Source organism: Salmo salar, chromosome 06 (assembly GCF_965601325.2).
Source record: "Salmo salar chromosome 06, fSalSal1, whole genome shotgun sequence".
NCBI classification, from domain to species: domain Eukaryota; kingdom Metazoa; phylum Chordata; class Actinopteri; order Salmoniformes; family Salmonidae; genus Salmo; species Salmo salar.
In genome coordinates this window covers 96,702,501-96,715,000 of record NC_138296.1, presented here as the reverse complement: position 1 = coordinate 96,715,000, position 12,500 = coordinate 96,702,501, and the positions used below count along the sequence as shown (strand labels likewise).

The 12,500-nt window shown below is 44.6% G+C and overlaps 1 protein-coding gene and 1 long non-coding RNA gene across 15 annotated transcripts in view; both read left to right on the top strand.

The window, feature by feature from the left end:
• The window catches only part of ddx1 (DEAD (Asp-Glu-Ala-Asp) box helicase 1), a 66,486-nt gene that overhangs the window by 49,292 nt on the left and 4,694 nt on the right, over positions 1-12,500 (top strand). Inside the window, exons 14-16 of the mRNA XM_082976185.1 lie at positions 5,329-5,420; positions 7,665-7,737; positions 7,812-7,884. Coding sequence (XP_082832311.1) covers positions 5,329-5,420; positions 7,665-7,737; positions 7,812-7,884 — 238 coding nt within the window. The remainder of the gene's footprint in view (positions 1-5,328; positions 5,421-7,664; positions 7,738-7,811; positions 7,885-12,500) is intronic.
• Positions 8,985-12,500, top strand: part of LOC145879893 (uncharacterized) — a 4,462-nt gene continuing 946 nt past the window's right edge. For 3 of the 14 annotated variants that reach the window (XR_014392772.1, XR_014392776.1, XR_014392766.1), the window contains exons 1-5: positions 8,985-9,762; positions 9,936-11,009; positions 11,139-11,794; positions 11,878-12,323; positions 12,372-12,500. The exon at positions 12,372-12,500 is cut by the window's right edge. This is a non-coding gene — a long non-coding RNA (uncharacterized LOC145879893). Of the gene's footprint in view, positions 11,010-11,138; positions 11,795-11,877 lie in introns of all 14 variants that reach the window. The other 11 variants (XR_014392774.1, XR_014392775.1, XR_014392769.1 and 8 more) reach the window with 11 other exon arrangements.

The following is a 12,500-nucleotide window of genomic DNA, read 5'->3' as shown; positions in this document are numbered from 1 at the left end:
AACATGGAGAAATACTTCATAGTACAGGGAGGAGGTGAGTTCTATTACTGTACTACATAAATACTACAATACTACTACAACATGGAGAAATACTTCATAGTACAGGGAGGAGGTGAGTTCTATTACTGTACTACATAAATACTGCGACAACATGGAGAAATACTTCATAGTACAGGGAGGAGGTGAGTTCTATTACTGTACTACATAAATACTACTACAACATGGAGAAATACTTCATAGTACAGGGAGGAGGTGAGTTCTATTACTGTACTACATAAATACTACTACAACATGGAGAAATACTTCATAGTACAGGGAGGAGGTGAGTTCTATTACTGTACTACATAAATACTACAATACTACTACAACATGGAGAAATACTTCATAGTACAGGGAGGAGGTGAGTTCTATTACTGTACTACATAAATACTGCGACAACATGGAGAAATACTTCATAGTACAGGGAGGAGTTGAGTTCTATTACTGTACTACATAAATACTACTACAACATGGAGAAATACTTCATAGTACAGGGAGGAGGTGAGTTCTATTACTGTACTACATAAATACTACTACAACATGGAGAAATACTTCATAGTACAGGGAGGAGGTGAGTTCTATTACTGTACTACATAAATACTACAATACTACTACAACATGGAGAAATACTTCATAGTACAGGGAGGAGGTGAGTTCTATTACTGTACTACATAAATACTGCGACAACATGGAGAAATACTTCATAGTACAGGGAGGAGGTGAGTTCTATTACTGTACTACATAAATACTACTACAACATGGAGAAATACTTCATAGTACAGGGAGGAGGTGAGCTATATTACTGTACTACATAAATACTACAATACTACTACAACATGGAGCAATACTTCATAGTACAGGGAGGAGGTGAGTTCTATTACTGTACTACATAAATACTACTACAACATGGAGAAATACTTCATAGTACAGGGAGGAGGTGAGCTATATTACTGTACTACATAAATACTACAATACTACTACAACATGGAGCAATACTTCATAGTACAGGGAGGAGGTGAGTTCTATTACTGTACTACATAAATACTACTACAACATGGAGAAATACTTCATAGTACAGGGAGGAGGTGAGCTATATTACTGTACTACATAAATACTGCAATACTACTACAACATGGAGAAATACTTCATAGTACAGGGAGGAGGTGAGTTCTATTACTGTACTACATAAATACTACTACAACATGGAGAAATACTTCATAGTACAGGGAGGAGGTGAGTTCTATTACTGTACTACATAAATACTACAATACTACTACAACATGGAGAAATACTTCATAGTACAGGGAGGAGGTGAGTTCTATTACTGTACTACATAAATACTGCGACAACATGGAGAAATACTTCATAGTACAGGGAGGAGGTGAGTTCTATTACTGTACTACATAAATACTACTACAACATGGAGAAATACTTCATAGTACAGGGAGGAGGTGAGTTCTATTACTGTACTACATAAATACTACTACAACATGGAGAAATACTTCATAGTACAGGGAGGAGGTGAGTTCTATTACTGTACTACATAAATACTACAATACTACTACAACATGGAGAAATACTTCATAGTACAGGGAGGAGGTGAGTTCTATTACTGTACTACATAAATACTGCGACAACATGGAGAAATACTTCATAGTACAGGGAGGAGGTGAGTTCTATTACTGTACTACATAAATACTACTACAACATGGAGAAATACTTCATAGTACAGGGAGGAGGTGAGTTCTATTACTGTACTACATAAATACTACAATACTACTACAACATGGAGAAATACTTCATAGTACAGGGAGGAGGTGAGTTCTATTACTGTACTACATAAATACTGCGACAACATGGAGAAATACTTCATAGTACAGGGAGGAGGTGAGTTCTATTACTGTACTACATAAATACTACTACAACATGGAGAAATACTTCATAGTACAGGGAGGAGGTGAGTTCTATTACTGTACTACATAAATACTACTACAACATGGAGAAATACTTCATAGTACAGGGAGGAGGTGAGTTCTATTACTGTACTACATAAATACTACTACAACATGGAGAAATACTTCATAGTACAGGGAGGAGGTGAGCTATATTACTGTACTACATAAATACTACAATACTACTACAACATGGAGCAATACTTCATAGTACAGGGAGGAGGTGAGTTCTATTACTGTACTACATAAATACTGCAATACTACTACAACATGGAGAAATACTTCATAGTACAGGGAGGAGGTGAGCTATATTACTGTACTACATAAATACTGCAATACTACTACAACACGGAGCAATACTTCATAGTACAGGGAGGAGGTGAGCTATATTACTGTACTACATAAATACTACAATACTACTACAACATGGAGCAATACTTCATAGTACAGGGAGGAGGTGAGTTCTATTACTGTACTACATAAATACTACTACAACATGGAGAAATACTTCATAGTACAGGGAGGAGGTGAGTTCTATTACTGTACTACATAAATACTACTACAACATGGAGAAATACTTCATAGTACAGGGAGGAGGTGAGCTATATTACTGTACTACATAAATACTACAATACTACTACAACATGGAGCAATACTTCATAGTACAGGGAGGAGGTGAGTTCTATTACTGTACTACATAAATACTACTACAACATGGAGAAATACTTCATAGTACAGGGAGGAGGTGAGCTATATTACTGTACTACATAAATACTGCAATACTACTACAACACGGAGCAATACTTCATAGTACAGGGAGGAGGTGAGCTATATTACTGTACTACATAAATACTACAATACTACTACAACATGGAGCAATACTTCATAGTACAGGGAGGAGGTGAGTTCTATTACTGTACTACATAAATACTACTACAACATGGAGAAATACTTCATAGTACAGGGAGGAGGTGAGCTATATTACTGTACTACATAAATACTACTACAACATGGAGCAATACTTCATAGTACAGGGAGGAGGTGAGCTATATTACTGTACTACATAAATACTACAATACTACTACAACATGGAGCAATACTTCATAGTACAGGGAGGAGGTGAGCTATATTACTGTACTACATAAATACTACAATACTACTACAACATGGAGCAATACTTCATAGTACAGGGAGGAGGTGAGTTCTATTACTGTACTACATAAATACTACTACAACATGGAGAAATACTTCATAGTACAGGGAGGAGGTGAGTTCTATTACTGTACTACATAAATACTACAATACTACTACAACATGGAGCAATACTTCATAGTACAGGGAGGAGGTGAGTTCTATTACTGTACTACATAAATACTACTACAACATGGAGAAATACTTCATAGTACAGGGAGGAGGTGAGCTATATTACTGTACTACATAAATACTACAATACTACTACAACATGGAGCAATACTTCATAGTACAGGGAGGAGGTGAGCTATATTACTGTACTACATAAATACTGCAATACTACTACAACACGGAGAAATACTTCATAGTACAGGGAGGAGGTGAGCTATATTACTGTACTACATAAATACTACAATACTACTACAACATGGAGCAATACTTCATAGTACAGGGAGGAGGTGAGTTATATTACTCTACTACATAAATACTACTACAACATGGAGCAATACTTCATAGTACAGGGAGGAGGTGAGCTATATTACTATACTACAATACTACTACAACATGGAGCAATACTTCATAGTACAGGGAGGAGGTGAGCTATATTACTGTACTACATAAATACTACAATACTACTACAACATGGAGAAATACTTCATAGTACAGGGAGGAGGTGAGCTATATTACTGTACTACATAAATACTACAATACTACTACAACATGGAGCAATACTTCATAGTACAGGGAGGAGGTGAGTTCTATTACTGTACTACATAAATACTACTACAACACGGAGCAATACTTCATAGTACAGGGAGGAGGTGAGTTATAATACTGTACTACATAAATACTACAATACTACTACAACATGGAGAAATACTTCATAGTACAGGGAGGAGGTGAGTTCTATTACTGTACTACATAAATACTACAATACTACTACAACATGGAGAAATACTTCATAGTACAGGGAGGAGGTGAGTTCTATTACTGTACTACATAAATACTACTACAACATGGAGAAATACTTCATAGTACAGGGAGGAGGTGAGCTATATTACTGTACTACATAAATACTACTACAACATGGAGAAATACTTCATAGTACAGGGAGGAGGTGAGTTATATTACTGTACTACATAAATACTACTACAACATGGAGAAATACTTCATAGTACAGGGAGGAGGTGAGCTATATTACTGTACTACATAAATACTACTACAACATGGAGAAATACTTCATAGTACAGGGAGGAGGTGAGCTATATTACTGTACTACATAAATACTGCAATACTACTACAACACGGAGCAATACTTCATAGTACAGGGAGGAGGTGAGCTATATTACTGTACTACATAAATACTACAATACTACTACAACATGGAGCAATACTTCATAGTACAGGGAGGAGGTGAGTTATATTACTGTACTACATAAATACTACTACAACATGGAGCAATACTTCATAGTACAGGGAGGAGGTGAGTTATATTACTGTACTACATAAATACTACTACAACACGGAGCAATACTTCATAGTACAGGGAGGAGGTGAGTTATATTACTGTACTACATAAATACTACAATACTACTACAACATGGAGCAATACTTCATAGTACAGGGAGGAGGTGAGTTATATTACTGTACTACATAAATACTACAATACTACTACAACACGGAGCAATACTTCATAGTACAGGGAGGAGGTGAGTTATAATACTGTACTACATAAATACTACAATACTACTACAACACGGAGCAATACTTCATAGTACAGGGAGGAGGTGAGTTTTATTACTGTACTACATAAATACTACTACAACACGGAGCAATACTTCATAGTACAGGGAGGAGGTGAGTTATAATACTACTGTACTACATAAATACTACAATACTACTACAACACGGAGCAATACTTCATAGTACAGGGAGGAGGTGAGTTATATTACTGTACTACATAAATACTACTACAACATGGAGCAATACTTCATAGTACAGGGAGGAGGTGAGTTATAATACTACTGTACTACATAAATACTACAATACTACTACAACACGGAGCAATACTTCATAGTACAGGGAGGAGGTGAGTTATAATACTACTGTACTACGGGAGTTATATCCTGTCCCCTGCCTCCTTTAGGTCCAGACAGAAAAGGCCACCAGCTTTCCTGTGTCTGTCTCCATGGTGACAGGAAGCCCAACGAACGCAAGACCAATCTGGACCGATTCAAGGTCAGCAGGATATGACGTCACTGACACACTGACAGGATATGACGTCACTTACACGCTGGCGGGATGTGACGTCACTTACACGCTGGCGGGATATGACGTCACTTACACACTGACAGGATATGATGTCACTTACACACTGGCAGGATATGATGTCACTTACACACTGGCAGGATATGATGTCACTTACACACTGGCAGGATATGACGTCACTTACACGATATGACGTCACTTACACGCTGGCCGGATGTGACGTCACTTGGCCGCTGGCGGGACGTGACGTCACTTGGCCGCTGGCGGGACGTGAGGTCACTTGGCCGCTGGCGGGACGTGAGGTCACTTGGCCGCTGGCGGGACGTGAGGTCACTTGGCCGCTGGCGGGACGTGAGGTCACTTGCCCGCTGGCGGGACGTGAGGTCACTTGCCCGCTGGCGGGACGTGAGGTCACTTGCCCGCTGGCGGGACGTGAGGTCACTTGCCCGCTGGCGGGACGTGAGGTCACTTGCCCGCTGGCGGGACGTGAGGTCACTTGCCCGCTGGCGGGACGTGAGGTCACTTGCCCGCTGGCGGGACGTGAGGTCACTTGCCCGCTGGCGGGACGTGAGGTCACTTGCCCGCTGGCGGGACGTGAGGTCACTTGCCCGCTGGCGGGACGTGAGGTCACTAATTGGTAACAGGATTGGCCGACGACTAGTCTCTCTAGAGAAACTGTTTGTTCCAGCGTTCACATCATGTCGGGAACTCCGACGTTTCCCACAAGGCAATTATCAGAATCAACCAATAGGAAGCTCTATGTAAATAACTTGCGTCCATTTTAACTCTGACGTCCCGACGGTCACGTGTTCGTGGCGTAAAACCGATGGGACAAGGCGGAAGTTGGAACGAGTTGGATCCAGAGCCCGATCCATTCCTGTACTGCGAGAAACATTCCCGCTAGCTAGCTAACTAGATGGAGCTTGCGGAGGATTTTCCAGTAGGTAATTAGCTTAGCTGTCTGCCTCCTCATTGGTTTGCTTCTGTCGTGTTTCCGAGGGGATTATTTGAAAGCCCTCGCCTACCCAGGCTGATGATTTGTTGGGAGAGTTGTCTGCCTGAAGAGAATATGATTCCCAGACTTATTGTTGCCCCACATCTGGGATGTCAAGACTATTTATTAAATTAATTTTTAGAACCAATGAGATAAAGTTCATCAGTTACTTGATTTGAATTCACGGTTTGTGGCTTAAATAGCACCCTAGTCCCTATTTTAGTGCACTACTCTGGAGCGGGGGGCCCTCGGGGCCACTACTCTGGAGCGGGGGGCCACTACTCTGGAGCGGGGGGCCACTACTCTGGAGCGTGGGGCCACTGCTCTGGGACGGGGGGCCACTGCTCTGGAGCGGGGGGGCCTCTACTCTGGAGCGGGGGGGCCACTGCTCTGGAGCGGGGGGACCACTACTCTGGAGCGGGGGGACCACTACTCTGGAGCGGGGGGGCCCGCCTGGGCGGGGGGCCCTACTCTGGAGCGGGGGGGCCCCCGGGCGGGGGGGCCTCTACTCTGGAGCGGGGGGGCCTCGGGGCCACTACCCTGGAGCGGGGGGCCACTACTCTGGAGCGGGGGTCCACTACTCTGGAGCGGGGGGCCACTACTCTGGAGCGGGGGGGCCACTACTCTGGAGCGGGGGGGCCTCTACTCTGGAGCGGGGGGGCCTCTACTCTGGAGCGGGGGGGCCACTACTCTGGAGCGGGGGGACCACTACTCTGGAGCGGGGGGGCCTCTACTCTGGAGCGGGGGGGCCTCTACTCTGGAGCGGGGGGGCCTCGGGGCCACTACTCTGGAGCGGGGGGCCACTACTCTGGAGCGGGGGGCCACTACTCTGGAGCGGGGGGCCACTACTCTGGAGCGGGGGGGCCACTACTCTGGAGCGGGGGGGCCTCTACTCTGGAGCGGGGGGGCCTCTACTCTGGAGCGGGGGGGCCTCTACTCTGGGGCGGGGGGCCTCTACTCTGGAGCGGGGGGGGCCTATACTCTGGAGCGGGGGGGGCCTATACTCTGGAGCGGGGGGGGCCTCTACTCTGGCGCCACGTAGAATGTAGATGATTAGAGAGGTATGGTTGGCAGTGGGACCTCGAGCCGTTCCACATAAACGACTCTGACAGGAAAAATAAAACTATTTTCTACTCCTATTTTACGCTTTTTATTTTCTATTCTGTTTTCATCAACAGCGTTATCAAATATGATATTTAACTTCCTGTATCTCCTTACAGAAACAGGAAGTGAAGTTCTTGATCTGTACAGACGTGGCGGCCAGGGGCATCGACATCCATGGAGTCCCCTACGGTGAGAGACACGCGGTACCTCCTTTTCAGGTCCAAGTCTTCCTGTTGTTTTGACTCTTGATCAATGTGTTCTAGTGATCAACGTGACTCTGCCAGATGAGAAGCAGAACTATGTCCATCGCATCGGCAGAGTGGGGAGAGCAGAGAGGTCAGTAATATCTAGCCTGGTAGAGAGAGAGAGAGAGAGAACAGAGAGGTCAGTAATATCTAGCCTGGTGGAGAGAGAGAACAGAGAGGTCAGTAATATCTAGCCTGGTGGAGAGAGAGAACAGAGAGGTCAGTAATATCTAGCCTGGTGGAGAGAGAGAACAGAGAGGTCAGTAATATCTAGCCTGGTGGAGAGAGAGAACAGAGAGGTCAGTAATATCTAGCCTGGTAGAGAGAGAGAGCAGAGAGGTCAGTAATATCTAGCCTGGTAGAGAGAGAGAGAGAGAACAGAGAGGTCAGTAATATCTAGCCTGGGAGAGAGAGAGAGAGACAGAGAGGTCAGTAATATCTAGCCTGGTGGAGAGAGAGAACAGAGAGGTCAGTAATATCTAGCCTGGTAGAGAGAGAGAGAGAGAGGTCAGTAATATCTAGCCTGGTGGAGAGAGAGAGAGAACAGAGAGGTCAGTAATATCTAGCCTGGTAGAGAGAGAGAGAGAGAGAGAGAACAGAGAGGTCAGTAATATCTAGCCTGGTAGAGAGAGAGAGAGAGAGAGAGAACAGAGAGGTCAGTAATATCTAGCCTGGTAGAGAGAGAGAGAGAGAGAACAGAGAGGTCAGTAATATCTAGCCTGGTGGAGAGAGAGAGAGGTCAGTAATATCTAGCCTGGTGGAGAGAGAGAACAGAGAGGTCAGTAATATCTAGCCTGGTGGAGAGAGAGAACAGAGAGGTCAGTAATATCTAGCCTGGTGGAGAGAGAGAACAGAGAGGTCAGTAATATCTAGCCTGGTAGAGAGAGAGAGAGAGAGGTCAGTAATATCTAGCCTGGTAGAGAGAGAGAGAGAGAACAGAGAGGTCAGTAATATCTAGCCTGGGAGAGAGAGAGAGAGAACAGAGCGGTCAGTAATATCTAGCCTGGTGGAGAGAGAGAGACAGAGAGGTCAGTAATATCTAGCCTGGTGGAGAGAGAGAGAGAACAGAGAGGTCAGTAATATCTAGCCTGGTAGAGAGAGAGAGAGAGAGACAGAGAGGTCAGTAATATCTAGCCTGGTAGAGAGAGAGAGAGAACAGAGAGGTCAGTAATATCTAGCCTGGTAGGAGAGAGAGAGAACAGAGAGGTCAGTAATATCTAGCCTGGTGGAGAGAGAGAACAGAGAGGTCAGTAATATCTAGCCTGGTGGAGAGAGAGAACAGAGAGGTCAGTAATATCTAGCCTGGTGGAGAGAGAGAACAGAGAGGTCAGTAATATCTAGCCTGGTAGAGAGAGAGAGAAAGAGAGGTCAGTAATATCTAGCCTGGTAGAGAGAGAGAGAGAGAACAGAGAGGTCAGTAATATCTAGCCTGGGAGAGAGAGAGAGAGAACAGAGCGGTCAGTAATATCTAGCCTGGTGGAGAGAGAGAACAGAGAGGTCAGTAATATCTAGCCTGGTAGAGAGAGAGAGAGAGAGGTCAGTAATATCTAGCCTGGTGGAGAGAGAGAGAGAACAGAGAGGTCAGTAATATCTAGCCTGGTAGAGAGAGAGAGAGAGAGAGAGAACAGAGAGGTCAGTAATATCTAGCCTGGTAGAGAGAGAGAGAGAACAGAGCGGTCAGTAATATCTAGCCTGGTGGAGAGAGAGAACAGAGAGGTCAGTAATATCTAGCCTGGTAGAGAGAGAGAGAGAGAGGTCAGTAATATCTAGCCTGGTGGAGAGAGAGAGAGAACAGAGAGGTCAGTAATATCTAGCCTGGTAGAGAGAGAGAGAGAGAGAGAGAACAGAGAGGTCAGTAATATCTAGCCTGGTAGAGAGAGAGAGAACAGAGAGGTCAGTAATATCTAGCCTGGTAGAGAGAACAGAGAGGTCAGTAATATCTAGCCTGGTAGAGAGAGAGAACAGAGAGGTCAGTAATATCTAGCCTGGTAGAGGGAGAGAACCGAGAGGTCAGTAATATCTAGCCTGGTGAGAGAGAGAGAGAGAGAGAGAACAGAGAGGTCAGTAATATCTAGCCTGGTGGAGAGAGAGAACAGAGAGGTCAGTAATATCTAGCCTGGTGGAGAGAGAGAGAACAGAGAGGTCAGTAATATCTAGCCTGGTAGAGAGAGAGAACAGAGAGGTCAGTAATATCTAGCCTGGTGGAGAGAGAGAGAGAACAGAGAGGTCAGTAATATCTAGCCTGGTAGAGAGAGAGAACAGAGAGGTCAGTAATATCTAGCCTGGTAGAGAGAGAGGTCAGTAATATCTAGCCTGGTAGAGAGAGAGAGAACAGAGAGGTCAGTAATATCTAGCCTGGTAGAGAGAGAGAACAGAGAGGTCAGTAATATCTAGCCTGGTGGAGAGAGAGAACAGAGAGGTCAGTAATATCTAGCCTGGTGGAGAGAGAGAACAGAGAGGTCAGTAATATCTAGCCTGGTAGAGAGAGAGAGAGAGAGAACAGAGAGGTCAGTAATATCTAGCCTGGTAGAGAGAGAGAGAGAGAACAGAGAGGTCAGTAATATCTAGCCTGGTAGAGAGAGAGAACAGAGAGGTCAGTAATATCTAGCCTGGTAGAGAGAGAGAACAGAGAGGTCAGTAATATCTAGCCTGGTGGAGAGAGAGAACAGAGAGGTCAGTAATATCTAGCCTGGTGGAGAGAGAGAACAGAGAGGTCAGTAATATCTAGCCTGGTAGAGAGAGAGAGAGAGAGAACAGAGAGGTCAGTAATATCTTGCCTGGTAGAGAGAGAGAGAGAGAACAGAGAGGTCAGTAATATCTAGCCTGGTAGAGAGAGAGAGAGAGAACAGAGAGGTCAGTAATATCTAGCCTGGTAGAGAGAGAGAACAGAGAGGTCAGTAATATCTAGCCTGGTAGAGAGAGAGAACAGAGAGGTCAGTAATATCTAGCCTGGTAGAGAGAGAGAACAGAGAGGTCAGTAATATCTAGCCTGGTAGAGAGAGAGAACAGAGAGGTCAGTAATATCTAGCCTGGTAGAGAGAGAGAGAGAACAGAGAGGTCAGTAATATCTAGCCTGGTAGAGAGAGAGAGGTCAGTAATATCTAGCCTGGTAGAGAGAGAGAGAACAGAGAGGTCAGTAATATCTAGCCTGGTAGAGAGAGAGAGAGAACAGAGAGGTCAGTAATATCTAGCCTGGTAGAGAGAGAGAACAGAGAGGTCAGTAATATCTAGCCTGGTAGGAGAGAGAGAACAGAGAGGTCAGTAATATCTAGCCTGGTGGAGAGAGAGAGAGAACAGAGAGGTCAGTAATATCTAGCCTGGTAGAGAGAGAGAGAGAACAGAGAGGTCAGTAATATCTAGCCTGGTGGAGAGAGAGAACAGAGAGGTCAGTAATATCTAGCCTGGTAGAGAGAGAGAACAGAGAGGTCAGTAATATCTAGCCTGGTGGAGAGAGAGAGAACAGAGAGGTCAGTAATATCTAGCCTGGTAGAGAGAGAGAGAACAGAGAGGTCAGTAATATCTAGCCTGGTAGAGAGAGAGAGAACAGAGAGGTCAGTAATATCTAGCCTGGTTGAGAGAGAGAACAGAGAGGTCAGTAATATCTAGCCTGGTAGAGAGAGAGAGAGAACAGAGAGGTCAGTAATATCTAGCCTGGTAGAGAGAGAGAGAACAGAGAGGTCAGTAATATCTAGCCTGGTGGAGAGAGAGAACAGAGAGGTCAGTAATATCTAGCCTGGTAGAGAGAGAGAACAGAGAGGTCAGTAATATCTAGCCTGGTAGAGAGAGAGAACAGAGAGGTCAGTAATATCTAGCCTGGTAGAGAGAGAGAGAACAGAGAGGTCAGTAATATCTAGCCTGGTAGAGAGAGAGAGAACAGAGAGGTCAGTAATATCTAGCCTGGTGGAGAGAGAGAACAGAGAGGTCAGTAATATCTAGCCTGGTGGAGAGAGAGAACAGAGAGGTCAGTAATATCTAGCCTGGTAGAGAGAGAGAACAGAGAGGTCAGTAATATCTAGCCTGGTGAGAGAGAGAGAACAGAGAGGTCAGTAATATCTAGCCTGGTAGAGAGAGAGAGAACAGAGAGGTCAGTAATATCTAGCCTGGTGGAGAGAGAGAACAGAGAGGTCAGTAATATCTAGCCTGGTGGAGAGAGAGAACAGAGAGGTCAGTAATATCTAGCCTGGTGGAGAGAGAGAACAGAGAGGTCAGTAATATCTAGCCTGGTAGAGAGAGAGAGAACAGAGAGGTCAGTAATATCTAGCCTGGTAGAGAGAGAGAACAGAGAGGTCAGTAATATCTAGCCTGGTAGAGAGAGAGAACAGAGAGGTCAGTAATATCTAGCCTGGTAGAGAGAGAGAGAACAGAGAGGTCAGTAATATCTAGCCTGGTGGAGAGAGAGAACAGAGAGGTCAGTAATATCTAGCCTGGTAGAGAGAGAGAACAGAGAGGTCAGTAATATCTAGCCTGGTGGAGAGAGAGAGAACAGAGAGGTCAGTAATATCTAGCCTGGTAGAGAGAGAGAACAGAGAGGTCAGTAATATCTAGCCTGGTGGAGAGGGAGAGAGAGAGAACAGAGAGGTCAGTAATATCTAGCCTGGTGGAGAGAGAGAACAGAGAGGTCAGTAATATCTAGCCTGGTAGAGAGAGAGAGAACAGAGCGGTCAGTAATATCTAGCCTGGTAGAGAGAGAGAACAGAGAGGTCAGTA